General features: G+C 37.9%; 2 protein-coding genes across 3 annotated transcripts in view; one reads left to right on the top strand and one right to left on the bottom strand.

The window, feature by feature from the left end:
• Positions 1-14,488, bottom strand: part of ANKRD45 (ankyrin repeat domain 45) — a 46,771-nt gene that overhangs the window by 19,077 nt on the left and 13,206 nt on the right. For both annotated transcript variants that reach the window (XM_040451660.1, XM_040451661.1), the window contains exon 3: positions 8,003-8,170. In XM_040451660.1, the coding sequence (XP_040307594.1) occupies positions 8,003-8,170 (168 nt within the window). The remainder of the gene's footprint in view (positions 1-8,002; positions 8,171-14,488) is intronic.
• On the top strand, positions 1,272-3,070 carry TEX50 (testis expressed 50). The gene is made up of 2 exons (XM_040451662.1): positions 1,272-1,595; positions 2,778-3,070. The coding sequence occupies exons 1-2, from the start codon at positions 1,272-1,274 to the stop codon at positions 2,988-2,990; spliced, it is 537 nt and encodes a 178-aa protein (XP_040307596.1). The 3' UTR covers positions 2,991-3,070.

Here is a 14,488-nt window from a genome sequence, read left to right as displayed (position 1 = left end):
ACATAGAATTTCCTTGTTATGTTTCCTCAACCTAAGACGCCCTCTCTGTTGCCATCTACAAAAATTCTACTCCTTCAAAGCTTACTCAAATACCCTTCTGTGAAACTTCTGATTCCTCCAGGTAGAACTCATTGCTCTCTCAACCATTACATGATTAAAACTTGATCTAGCTCTTATTTCAGTCTGTCTTGTAATTTTTCCTATCTTGTTTTTGGCTTCTACCTCTAGATTGTAAGCTCCTTGAAGGCAGGGTTTGTGCCTCCTCTTTTTATCATATACCATGCCAAATTCCCCACCCCCCCACCCACTATCTGACAGTACCACATTCCCACCAAAGGAACATGGTTTAAAAGGGGGAGGGACTTGGGGCGCCTGGGTGGCTTGGTCGGTTAAGCGTCCGACTTCGGCTCAGGTCATGATCTCGTGGTCCATGAGTTCGAGCCCCGCATTGGGCTCCATGCTGACAGCTCAGAGCCTGGAGCTTGTTTCAGATTCTGTGTCTCCCTCTCTCTCTGACCCTCCCCCATTCATGCTCTGACTCTCTCTGTCTCAAAAATAAATAAACGTTAAAAAAAATTAAAAAAAAATAAATAAAAGGGGGAGGGACTCAATATTTGCTCAGCTATTTGAAGGGAAGGGCATTCCAGAGTGAAAAAATAGAAGCAGATGCTAAATTGTGTGAAATGGTATGGCTATAGCAATTTTTTAAGTAGATATAAAACTGGCATACTAAAAGAAGCCTTGGAGGAGATACAGGTAAATTATTTCCAAGAAAATCTATTAATACAATTACAGAATTTATTAGCAAGTAAAATATTAGTAAAGTCTTCATTTTTCAGAAAAGTGAAGAGGTTCAACACATTCTGGCAAAAACAAGAAAAAATATCCCTAAGAAACCCAGTAGGGGCACCTGGCTGGCTCAGTCAGCAGAGCACGCAATTCTTGATCTCAGGGCTGTGAGTTTGAGTCCCACACTGGGTGTAGAGATTACTTAAAAATAGAGTCTTAAAAAAAAGAAAAGAAAAGAAAAGAAAGAAAGAAACCCAGTGATTGGTTAGGTGACACCTTTTAGTTCCAGTGTGGTTCTTTGTGACATCACTGAATTTAACCCTGAATCACTATAACTGATGATGTTATAATGATCATCAGTGTATGCTGCGCTCACTAGGATCTTAAAAGCTTTGAGTAGAGCATATTAACCTCTACTCAGAGCAGTTCTACTCTGTGACCAATTTTTGGCTATAGATTTTTTTTCCCCCCGATTGAGAAAGATGTCCATTCAGGGACTATCCCTGTCTTTTTCTCTGTTGTTGATCTGCTTCCTTAGGGAGAGCTTCTGCATTTGTGATGGAACTATCTGGACAAAGGTTGGATGGGAGATTTTTCCAGAAGAAATGCATTGTCTGAAAGTTAAGCCTTCTCCATCTCACTGTCTACCTTACCCTCTGGACAAACTATGCTGCAATTTTGCTAATGTGGATATACTGGAGAGTTCTTTACACCTCATTTATATTTTAGTACAAGCTCTGTTTTTAATCCTGTCTGTTTTATCTGTGCATTACCTGTGGATGAAATGGAAAAAACGCCAAAAACAGGTGAATTAGTGATGAAAATAGTAATAGTTATAAAATATCAAAGCCTTTAAAACAAAAGATTATCAGCTTCTTTGAGGGAAAGTACCATGTCTTATACCTCTTTGTAACATCTCCCTGCCCCCACCACTCATCCCTCAACATGTAGTACAATTTCTTGTCTTGCATGTACTAGGGGCTCAACAAAAGTGTATTGAATTAGGAAGTCCTTAAAACAATGTAGCTCAACCCCTCTCAAGTTACAAAATACATCAAGAAAGTAGTGAGCTAGAATGGATAGGAAATGAAATGAGTAGAATGGATAGGAAATGAAACTGGGCCCACAGGTAAGTCATTTGATCTTTCTCAGCTGCCTCAACCATAAAATGAAGCATCTGGACAAGAGATCTGTTAAGTCCCTTCCAGATATATCTAAGAAAGCTAAGTATGTAAAAGTGCACATGTATTTTTTTTTCTTTTTTAAATAGACCGTAAACTTATTTCTAATGTTAGGATAACTTTCTGGGAAATGGCACTCTTAAACCAATTTCCCACTTGGCACACCACGCCCCCCCGCCCCCCCCGCAATGCACCATATTTTGAGGCAATTTTAAAAGCTGACTGACCTTCACAACTATTAGATATTTATAAAATTGCTATGATTTGATTGCATTATACATTACTGTTCAGTAAAGGAAAATATTTTGCTAATAGTCAAATAATAGTATTTGCTCTAACCATAACAAGCTTATATTAAATGCTTGCTGATTGTGATAATGATCACCACAATCTTACATGGGGGTGAACAGAAAAGACCATCTCTTCTACACTTATTCCTTTTTTCTATAGTAACCTTTCTATTGTGTAGATAAGTAATGTATCGTGCTTGGAATTTATATATATCCAGGGGCACCTGGGTGGCTCAGTTGGTTAGGTGACGGATTTCGGCTCAGGTCAGGATCTCACAGTTCGTGAGTTTGAGCCACGCGTCGGGCTCTGTGCTGACAGCTCAGAGCCTGAAGCCTACTTCAGATTCTGTGTCTCCCCTCTCTCTACCCCTCCCCTGCTCACACTCTTTGTCTCTCTGTCTCTCAATAATAAATAAATGTTAAAAAAAAGTTTTAAGTGTATATATCCAGAAAGCAAATGTAATTTGAACTACAGTAAGAAAAAAATCTATAATATCATCTGTCTTTCTCCCTTTAGCTAAAAAAACCAGCCTCCTCAGATACATTTGGTAATGATCCAGAAAATCAGTCCCTATATGACATTGATCAAATACTCTGCCGGCTGGTGGCCACAACATCAATGATGTCCAAGTACCTGAATCAGGTGTCCTGTCATCCTCCAGCTAAGAAAGTCAAACACCGAAAACTAAAGAGGAAGAATGAGGGAGGAGAAGGAGCCAGAGGAAACTAGACCTATCCATATGCAAACATATCTCAGTCCAATATGGAGGTTAGAGACAACTCATTCAAGGATAAAAATGTTCTTTGAGAGCCTTTGTAATTTTTTGTTACTTACTTTACCAAGACTTTCCAAACAAGTATGGGTTGAAAAAGTACTTCTATTCAGCTGAAAAGGCACCCACACTTACTATAGTGCTGAGAAAAAGATTATGTACTATCACTTCTTCGTGTTTAAGTATTTTTTTCTTTTTAGTGTGTTAGATTGCTAATCATTAACCAATATGTAGAACAGAATCTTGCTTTAGTGTTCAATAAATCTCTGATTTAAATAATATTTGTGCTTTTTCTTACTTTTCTGAGCAGATCTTTGGGCCATATGGAAACTTTTAATTTCCCATCTCATATTGCCAAAATAGTATGGAAATATTAAGAAACAGATTAATTTTCAGAGAGGGAGGCAAACCATAAGAGACTCTTAAATACAGAGAACAAACTGAGGGTTGATGGTGGGGGGTGGGGAAAATGGGTGACGGACATTAAGGATGGCACTTGTTAGAATGAGCACTGGGTGTTATAAGTAAGTGATGAATCACTGGGTTCTACTCCTGAAGCCAAGACCACACTGTAGGTTAACTAACTTGAGAACAAATTTTAAAAATTTTAAAAAGAAATGGATTAATTTTTTACAGTATAAATTTCTCCATTTTCGTTACGACAAATGAAGTAAGTATCAACATTTAAAAATTTTTAGTCTTTGGTTGATTAAGATTGCTCAATTTTTAAAAAGTATTCCAGACTTTTATTGATCAGCCACCTCATTTTTATAAGTATGGTTACAAATGGGAAGATTTGTCTGAGACTAGGACAGAAGATTTGATTTAAAACCTGTTGAAAACCCCAGAAAAATATGCCAGCTCCATAACATACCTCCCATCAATATAAGGGAGGAAAAAAACTTTTAGAAAACAATTCTTGAGATAGTAACATATAACTCTATAGTCTTTACAAGGCATAGGATGGTGCTTGCCTTGAGTTATTGTGGATTATTAAACGTTTACTTATGATTCCAGTTTCCAGACTGTCCTTCCTTCCTCTCTCCCGTACCACAACCCTACTCCTACATCTCCAAAAATGATTCTTCCATCCCTTCAGACTTCTGACCTGTCAACCAATTCCTTCTAAGAGAACATGTATACACATTTCTTCTAATGGGGACTCTTGAACACTTGCAAAGTCTCCAAACCTCGAAAACTTTCCAAAGAAATTTCTAACAGTGGAATTTTCAACAGCATAAAGGGAATTCTTTTTAGGGTAGGTATTAGAGTACAAAACTGGGCTTTAACAGGATGCCTGGAGGCCAGCAAAGGGGAGTTGTGGCCAGCTATGGGGTGAGGGGAAGTTACAGACCTGTCCCGAGGGCACTCTAAAACAAAGCTACAAGACACTGGATCAAACCACACAGGCCCAAGGCAAAGAAGGCTGGAAACCCTAACCAGGTAAAGGAATAAATGTGCCAAACCCTGCTCCCAAGAAATTCCTTCCCCAAGTACTGAATATTCCATCCCCTAGTTAACAATTGTCAGTAAAAGACAGTGACCCAAAACCAGAGCACAAAGCTCTCCCTTGAGCTCACCCCCTTTCACAACTCGAGAGCGTACCCTCACTTTAATAAACTTTCCCACTTGCTTCTCTTGATTGTTGTCTGGTCTGTCCTTGAATTCTTTCTTGGGAGGACGTCAAGAGCTTTCAATGACATCTCTGGACAGGCTAGACAGAGGCCTCAGAGTCCCGGTGCAGGGGGCGGGGGGCAGGGAGTCCTCCCCAGTCCATCTGACAGCATAGGGAGTCCTCTACCCCTTAAGCCTCTCCAGATGACCCCTACTCTAGTCACTAGAACAAGAAACAGCAGTGGTTTAAATTCTCATTAAGTCTGAAGCAAACAAATGTTAAATGTTTCTTTGAGTAGTTGGTGTTTCAGACATCCCATACATTACCATGAAGCTCCAGTCCTTACAATTCCATCACTGATCAGAAAACAGAATGCTAGTTTATAGTATTATAGTCTTCTTTTATCTTAATTATTAGGAAATATTAGGTATAATTCCCCCAAGAATGTAAGGACCCAAACTAAACAGATGGGTATTAGGAAGAAGAAAACCAATGGAAGCTCACACCCAAAAGTCCCAAACTGTTTCTTTTCAGAAAAGTTACAGTAAAATTTGTCCCTGGTTTGTGTTTTTTTAAGTATCATGGGTCATTTTTCAAAAATGGATTTTAAATTATACAATATGAATTTCACCTACAATAGCTATTCATGGGGGATCAATTCTTTGCTATTTGTTTTCTTTTTACTTGTAGATCTAACCATGAAATTGAAGGTATTCATAAAAACATTGTCCCTAGAAAACATTAGTACAAGTGGGCAATTATAAAGTAATGCACAAAGTATAACATCTTTTTCTTCCCAAAAGTGCTACCTTGCCTCAATTCCTTATTTCTATTCTCCCAGCTCCCCCTCTCATTTTACTGATAAGCAAGTTCCTTATTGCTACCAGATGAATCTTCCTAAATATCACTTTCATCTTCTTCCTTTTCTACATACAAACTTTCAATGGCTCCCAGTAGTTACAGAAATGAAATGAAAACACCTTAGCCTGACATTTAAGGGTATAATCTGGCTATAATAATAGCAACATTTTTTTTAATGTTTTTATTTTTTGAGAGAGAGAGAGACAGAGCACAAATAGGGTAGGGCCAGGGATAGACACAGAATACAAAGCAGGCTCCAGGTTCTGAGCTGTCAGCACAGAGCCCGACTCGTGGGCTTGAACCCACAAGCAGTAAGATCATGACCTGAGCCAAAGTCAGACGTTCAACCAACTGAGCCACCCAGGTGCTCCAATAGCACCAGCATTTTTCAAGTGCTGATCACACACCAGGCCTTGTGGTAAGTGCTTTATATCATCTCATTTCATTCCTCACAACTAACCCCAAGAGGTAGGAACTATTATTGGCTCCCTTTACTGGAAAATAAAACTAAGGTATAAAGAATTTAAGGATCTTGTCTGAGGTCACATAGGTTTCAAGTGGAAACACCAGTATTTAAACTCAAGCAATTTGATTCAAAAGTGCATGTACTTACTCTTTTACAATTCTATCTGTGCAGTAACCCACCCTTGCAAATTATGATTTTCTATTCCAGTAAGGCAATCTCATCACTGTCCTCCAAAATGCCACTTTCATTCCCAGCCCACAGATTTTGCTCACATCCTGTCTCCTTCTATTGGATTAAAAGCCCACTCATTCTCTAAGGCCTAGCTCAATTGCAACATGTTCAGACTTCACATTCTCTGACAACCCCATAGCAGGTACCACCTGCTCTACTGATTTTAACCCTTACTCATAGTCTTTCTTATGTTGTTACTTATGTCTATAGCTTATCATCCTCCACCTAACAAATGTCCAGAGGGAAGGAACAACCCGTTGTACCTACGACAATGCTACGCTCATAGTGGGCATTTAATAAATCCTCGCTGAAAGCAAAATTGCAGATAACTATGCAAAATGAATGCCATGAACTTCACAAGTACTGGGTTTTTTTAACCAGTGTGTATACACATACATAGTTACACAGCTATTATCTCCCTGAAATCTCTAAGCTATGTTCTATAGGGTTGCGAAAATGAATTAAGCAAAATATCGCTAAAATTCAAAAGAGCACATAGCTTTCTGACCTTTGACTGAAGCATTAACATTCATGCAGAAAAGTGCAAAAATTATAAATGTACAACTCAATGAATTTTCACAAACGAACACACCATATAACTAGCAACCAGATTAAAAAAAAAATTACTACATCCTAGAAGTTCCCTCATGCTAGACAGGTAACTGCTATTCTGACTTCTAACACTATAGATTAATTTTGCCTGGAAAATCATTTTAAGTTATTATAACTTTCTACCTGGGAAAGCAAACATATGACTCAAATATGCCATTTAAAAAAAAAGTTGAGGAATGGACCATTCAACCTAAGTCTCTCAGGAAATGGCCCTCAACATAAACCATATATATATATAATATATATATATATAAAATATATATAATATATATATATTCTTATAGGAAATTATTGTTGAAATTGTTAGAAGTTAGTCAATCAACTAGCTTTCAATATGTACAGTTTCTATTAAGTACAATGTTGGAGGCCAATAGCAAAATAGCAAAAAAAAAAAAAAAAAAAAAAAAAGGGAAGATTTCACACATCACCACCAGTGACTTGTGACTATATCTACAAATAAAACATGGTGGCAAAAGGTGAAAATGCTAATCATCTCTTGCTTTGTTGATGGTATAACCTATCACTCATAGGAAAAAAAATCCATCACTCAGTCTGTTTGCTACTGTCATTAGCTAGATCCCAAGACCTGACCTTCATTGCCCACTTGCTTGTACTCACCAATCCCTGTTGCACATTTTTCCTTAAGCTCCTTTCTGGCTTATCTCTTAACTCAGGCAAATGGAAACCGAAACCATCCCTCAAGTATAGGAACTGCCCTGAAAGACCACCAGCCAGCCCAGACCACGCAGACTAGTTTCAGCATAACCCCTGACTCATGCCTGTGCAGATGGACTGTAGAGTGACCTCCAGAATGACTGACAACTACCTTTACCTTATTATAATACTAAAATCTCCACCCAAGGAGGAGCACGAGCCTCATTTGCATAACATACAACGTATGTATAGGCCTGTTTCCTTAAGGTGCATGTGGGATCTTATGTGCACCTCTACAAAACATGACAAGGATCCCCTTGTTAAATATTCATCTTAACCCTAAATTAAAGAAACCCACTCACCCTTGCTTGGGGAGTCGCAGCTTTGGAAGTTCTTCCTTGTGATCTCCTAATTTGCTGCAAATAAAGCTTCCTTTGTGCAACAACTCTTCTGGTGTAGTTTCTATGTGACTCACCAAGGAACAAACTCATGTTGGTTCAGTTACACCACTGCCTTGTGGGCTTCCTTACCTGCCCAGTCCAGGAATTCAACACACTCGGTCTGGGAATACCGAGCAGCAACATCTCGAGCTCTTTCTTCCCGAAAGTTCAGAGCTTCTGTATCAACATCCAATTCCACAAGTGCTTTCAAAGTTTCCAAACGACCCCAGGCTGCAGCACAGTGTAAGAGTGTGTAACCTAACAAATAGAATGAAGATGGTCAGGTCAAATAGACTACATTGTTTTAGGCCATTTTATTGAACAGAAGATCACAATGGCAATCAAGTATTAAACAATTACTGTGGGCCAGGCACTATTTTAAGTACTTTATATATAGTAAACTCATTTACTTCATAAAAACCCTATGAAGTCAGAACTTTTATAATCCCCACTTTAAAGATAAGGAAACTGAGGTCCAGAAACTTGCCTGAGGAACACAGCCAGTAAATGACAGGTGAAAGATACCAACACAGGCAGCCTGAAGTCTAAGCTTTTCAACATTTCTAAGGAAGACAGCAACATCCCTAGCAGTAATTTATTTTGGAGCACAATTAGACCAATGACTTTAGTCGAAGGGATTGTCAGCAAACTCTAATTGCTAGCATTATTGTTATTTTTTAAAATTTAAATCCAAGTTAGTTAATATACAGTGTAATAATGATTTCAGGAATAGAATTTAGGGATTTATCACTTACAGATAACACCCAGTGTTCATCTGAACAAGTGCCCCCCTTAATGCCCCTTGCCCATTTAGCCCATCCCCCCACCCAATAGCCCCTCCAGTAACCCTCAGTTTGTTCTCTATATTTAAGAGTCCCTTATGGAGACACAAGCATCCAACTTCGGCTCAGGTCATGATCTCCAGTCCGCGAGTTAGAGCCCTGAGTCAGGCTCTGTGCTGACAGCTCAGAGCCTGGAGCATACTTTGTATTCTGTGTCTTCCTCTCTCCCTCTCTCTCAAAAGTAAATAAACATAAAAAAAAGTTTTTTTTAAAGAGTGCCTATGGTTTGTCTCACTGATTTTATATTATTTTTGTTTCCCTTCCCTTATTTTCATCTGTTTTGTATCTTAAATACCACATATGAGTGAAATCATATGATATCTTTGACTGACTTATTTCGCTTAGCATAACACACACTAGTTCCACCCATGTTGTTGCAAATGGCAAGATTTCATTCTTTTTGATTGCCGGGTAATACACACACACACACACACACACACACACACACACACACACTAAGTCTTCTTTATCCATTCATCACTTGATAGATATTTGGGCTCTTCCCATACTTTGGCTATTGTCAATAGTGCTGCTATAAACATTGAGATGCATGTGCCCCTTTGAAACAGCACAGCTGTATCCCTTGGATAAATACCTAGTAGTGCAATTGCTGGGTCATAGAGTAGTTCTATTTTAAATTTTTTGAGGAACCTCCATACTGTTTTCCAGAGTGGCTGCACCAGTTTGCATTCCCACCAGCAGTGCAAAAGAGTTCCTCTTTGCGTCCTCACCAACATCTATTGTTGCCTGAGTTGTTAATTTTAGCCATTCTGACTGGTGTGAGGTGGTATCTCATTGTGGTTTTGATTTGTATTTCCCTGATGATGAGTGATGTGGAGCATCTTTTCATGTGTCTGTTAGCCATCTGGATGTCTTCTTTGGAAAAGTGTCTATTCATGTCTTTTGCCCATTTGTTTACTGGATTATTTGTTTTTTGGGTGTTGAGTTTGATAACTTCTTTATAGATTTTGGATACTAACCCTTTATCTGATATGTCATTTGCAACTATCTTCTCCCATTCTGTTGGGTGCCTTTTAGTTTTGCTGACTGTTTCCTTTGCAGTGCAGAAGCTTTTTATCTTGATGAGGTCCCAATAGTTCATTTTTGCTTTTAATTCCCTTGCCTTTGGAGATGTGTCAAACAAGAAATTGCTGCAGCTGAGGCCAAAGAGGTTATTGCCTGTTTTCTCCTCTAGGAGTTTGATGGCTTCCTGTCTTACATTTAGGTCTTTCATCCATTTTGAGTTTATTTTTGTGTCTGGTGTAAGAAAGTGGTCCAAGTTCATTCTTCTGCATGTCGCTGTCCAGTTTTCCCAATGCCATTTGCTGAAGAGACTTTTTTCCATTGGATATTCTTTCCTGCTTTGTCAGTTGCCATATATTTGTGGGTCCATTTCTGGGTTCTTTATTCTATTCCATTGATCTATGTGTCTGTTTTTGTGCCAGTACCATACTGTCTTGATTATTATAGTTTTGTAATACAGCTTGAAGTCTGGCATTGTATTGTCTCCAGCTTTGGTTTTCTTTGTCAGGATTGCTTTGGCTATTTGGGGTCTTTTCTGGTTCCATACAAATTTTAGGATTGTTTGTTCTAGCTCTGTGAAGAATGCTGGTGTTATTTTGATAGGGATTGCATGCTAGCATTATTGTTAATACAATCATACAAATTATGACAACTATGTGTGCCTTTGGTTTGGAAATTAATCATCTGAATTAAAACTGAAAACATGACCCATCAAATTAGAAAGTTGTTTTTTAGACTAACTGAGGCAACTACTAGGGGGGTGAAAAACGGAGGCATCATTAAAATGTTTCACACTGGCTTAAAAAAATCAAGTCACAAGTTCATGATTTCAACCTACCCACAGGATGTATTTATGACTCATTTAACCGGCCAAAGAGGCATATCCTACTACTATAAAAAGAATTGAGCAAAAGAATGAATAGATGTATTGAATCTATTAAGTACTGGGCACTTTATGTACTACTACTTCATTTACACCTTCACTAACCTTCTGAAGTCAGTGTTGTTAGCTCCATTAAAAGATACAGAGGAAAGTGAAGGTTAGAGATGCTATACATTGCCCAAGGCCACACTCGTAGTAAGTAGCCAAAGCAAGATTAAAACCAAGGTCTGTTGCCAAATAAAGGGTTTATAAGTAGTAGAAAACAACACTTAAATGTTTGTCACTGAGTACAGCAGGGAAAAAGAGGCTAATGATTCCTCCACTTTCTTCCAGAAACCTCCCCTTGGCTCCCTACTTGCCATATTCCCACAATTCCAGTTCTGCTTTACATCAAGGTGTAAACTACCTTTGGCTTGAGGATATCATAACCAGAAGGGTTAATAAAGGAATCAAAAATAAGATGAAGTGAACTACTCCGGATCAGCCAAAATTGGAATTACCTCTCCTCTTTGGCCCAACCTTTCTTTTTAGTATCACAACAAGTGAGAAATTTCAAAAACCAAGAGATAGACACTGGCTCAAGAATTTAATTTTGCCTTTATTCTCTACAAAATGGGGGGCGTGGGGCAAGAAATACCCTGATACCACCCTTATTCTTGCTTTCTGCATGAAGTCGTCAATGAGCTGAAAAGTCCAGGGCTGCTGATTTGCTGGGGGAGGGAAACACTATCTACAGACAAGATGCTGCTAATATGACCAAGAAGACATTCCAAGTGAGATGTTCTGGCTCCTTATACTGCTTTTCTCAAGGCTAATGTTACAGGCCACTGGTAACATCTAATTTTTTTTTCTATTTAATATGCATAGTTTAAAAACAAGAAAATATATTTCTAAACAAAAGAGGATTTTAACAAAAAATTTACATGTTTTTAAAACACCTTTCCATGTTTTTCCCCTTGTTGAAGATGGTCTCTTTTCTAGAAAGAAACACACAGATGCTTGTAGTACATTAACCCCATTGCTGTCCCAGAAGAAGAAAAATATTTAAATCAGATTATTTCAAAAGCATCCATATGAGAAAGGGATTTTCCTAGCATCCTCCATAATGTTGTCAATGAGCAATGGATCCCAGAAGAGGGATATAAGGAAGGCCACATGTTAGAAATCCTAGTAGCAAGAAAGGTACCATAAATGGAACTGGGAAGGATTAGGGTTCTTTTTTTTTTAGTACAAAATGTATTGTCAAATTGGTTTCCATACAACACCCAGTTCTCATCCCAACAGATGCCCTCCTCAATACCCATCACCCACCCTCCCCTCCCTCCCACCCCCCATCAACCCTCAGTTTATTCTCAGTTTTTAAGAGTCTCCCATGGTTTGCCTCCTTCCCTCTCTGTAACTTTTTTTTTCCTTCCCCTTCCCCTCCCCCATGGTCTTCTGTTAAGTTTCTCTGGATCCACATAAGAGTGAAAACATATGGTATCTGTATTTCTCTGTATGACTTATTTCACTCAGCATAACACTCTCCCGTTCCATCCACGTTGCTACAAAAGGCCATATTTCATTCTTTCTCATTGCCACGTAGTATTCCATTGTGTATATAAACCACAATTTCTTTATCCATTCATCAGTTGATGGACATTTAGGCTCTTTCCATGATTTGGCTATTGTTGAGAGTGCTGCTATACACATTGGCGTACAAGTGTGGATTAGGGTTAATTCTAATTGAAAAATAATCTCTTTGTGGAAGACTACTACTTACTAAATAGAAAGGGAGTCAACTGAGCAGGTAGTTCATAGTAAGGCAAAAGATCAGACAAGAAAAGGAATCTTTTCCTCCATACAGGCACTGTTATCCACTCACTACAATCCTATAAAGTAGGCACTAGCATTGTTCTCATTTACAGATAAGAAAACAAAAAGAGAAGATAAGTACTTTTCTCTGGGTTGCTGTAAGTTTTTTTTAATGTTTACTTATTTTTGAGAGAGAGTGAGAGCAAGTGAGTGAGAAGGGGCAGAGAGAGGGGGGACAGAAGATCAAAAGCGGGCTTTGTCACAAACCATGAGATCATTCATGACCTGAGCTGAAGTCAGACACTGAGCCACCCAGGCGCCCCCAGCATTGCTATAAATTAATGAAGGTATATGGTAAGGTCAAAGTCCAAGAATGGGGATGATGAGTCAAAAACAAAAAATAGGCCATGAAGCAAAATACTCACCTATCTAGAATATTTCTCACAGCCTGCCTACCACCACTACTACCAGACTCTTTGAATTGCCCAAATTATGTTGTTCCATGCCTCTACAACTTTGCATATGCTGGGGTTTTTTTCTACCTGAAATAATAATTACAGTAATGAAATAAAATAATACCAGTATAACTTTAATGCTTACTTAGTGTTAATACTGGTGTTTTATAAAATGGAATTCAGAATTCACTCTTTTAAATTAGTGAAACTATTTAATACATTTTAAATATGAAATGTATAAACACAGGATATCAAAGAAAAGTATAAGTATGAAATCGATATGTTGTTTATATTTTCATTATATTAGCAATATAAATTGTCAGGTAAAACTGAAAAAATTAAGGATAAAAAATACTATAAAGAAATGTAATTAATCATGAAAGTTTCAAGTGAAACATTATGTGATTTTTCTAAATGTCCAACAACATCACCAAGATATTTCTGAACAATTTTTTTTTAGCTATTGAAGTTTTTCTCACTCAACATTAGTTGGAAGTGGTTATAAACTAAAACCAAGTATTTTACTTCAAATTATCTCACCTCTAATTTGAAGAGAGAGATCTCTGAATAGCTTTTTGCTCTTTTGCAAACAATGCAATCTTTTTATTAAGAGTAAGCTGTAATTTTTCCCCAGAGAAAATACTGCTGGTTCATATTTGTCTTTTTTAGTTTCTTCATGTAAAAGAGATTCCATTTCAGTTTTCTGATCAAATTCAAAATGATGAGATTCATAGGTGACTTAGTTGGGAAGTTTTGGGACTCAAATTATTCTTACAACAGAAATTTTGCAAAGCCACAATATGGGCCATCCAAATTTGTAGACTTCAGTTTGGCTTTTTGTATACATTGAGCAATTAAATCATTTGTTTTCAATCCATACGTGACTCAAATTTCATTTTTTAAATACAAAATAATACTATTATACCTATAAAAAGACCAGTGTTTCAGTTACCTTAAAATAGTGGGTAAATATTCTAGAATATGCACAAGATTGTAATACTAAAATCTGATACTATGATTACTACACTGCCTGCCATGCCTTATCCCTCAACTCTCCTTTGTCTGGTAAACTCTTGGTCATTCTTCAGGATTCAATATAAGTATCGCCTCCTCTGTGAAGCCTTCCCTGACTGTGTCCAATACTTCCAGGTCAAGTTGACTTCTCTCTCCTCTAAGCTATCTTATACCTTATCTCACCATATAGTAATTACTTATTTATTTACATATTTGTTTTCTGCTAAACTGTGAACTTGCCCAAGTCTGAATTCATTCATATTTCTATAACCTCAGCTCTGAGCACAAGGCTTGGCTGTTCCTCCACCCTTAATAAGTGTTTGCTGATTTTATGTGGAAAGAAATTTTTAAACAATAATTTGTTCTGGCTATGCCTGCTTGAGTACAGTCGGGTTTAGTGACCAAAGCCTGGCCAGAACCAGAGGAGGTTCCATAATCAATAAACAAACTACAGAGATCTGTCCTTGGCCCCATAAGAAAACAAGGCATTTCCCAAAAGACCAGAAGTCAGGAAGATGTAACACAAAAGATCTCAAATAGCCAAAGCAACCTTGTGAAAAACAAA

Source organism: Herpailurus yagouaroundi, unplaced genomic scaffold (assembly GCF_014898765.1).
Source record: "Herpailurus yagouaroundi ecotype Mexico unplaced genomic scaffold, PumYag 205, whole genome shotgun sequence".
NCBI lineage: Eukaryota > Metazoa > Chordata > Mammalia > Carnivora > Felidae > Herpailurus > Herpailurus yagouaroundi.
This window is presented reverse-complemented; position numbering and strand designations above follow the sequence as displayed.

Excerpts from the sequence above, each read along its gene's own strand:
- TEX50 (XM_040451662.1), top strand. The coding sequence starts at position 1,272 with ATGTCCATTCAGGGACTATCCCTGTCTTTTTCTCTGTTGTTGATCTGC. Across the intron at positions 1,596-2,777 it reads GGAAAAAACGCCAAAAACAG|CTAAAAAAACCAGCCTCCTC; the intron begins GTGAATTAGTGA and ends TTCTCCCTTTAG.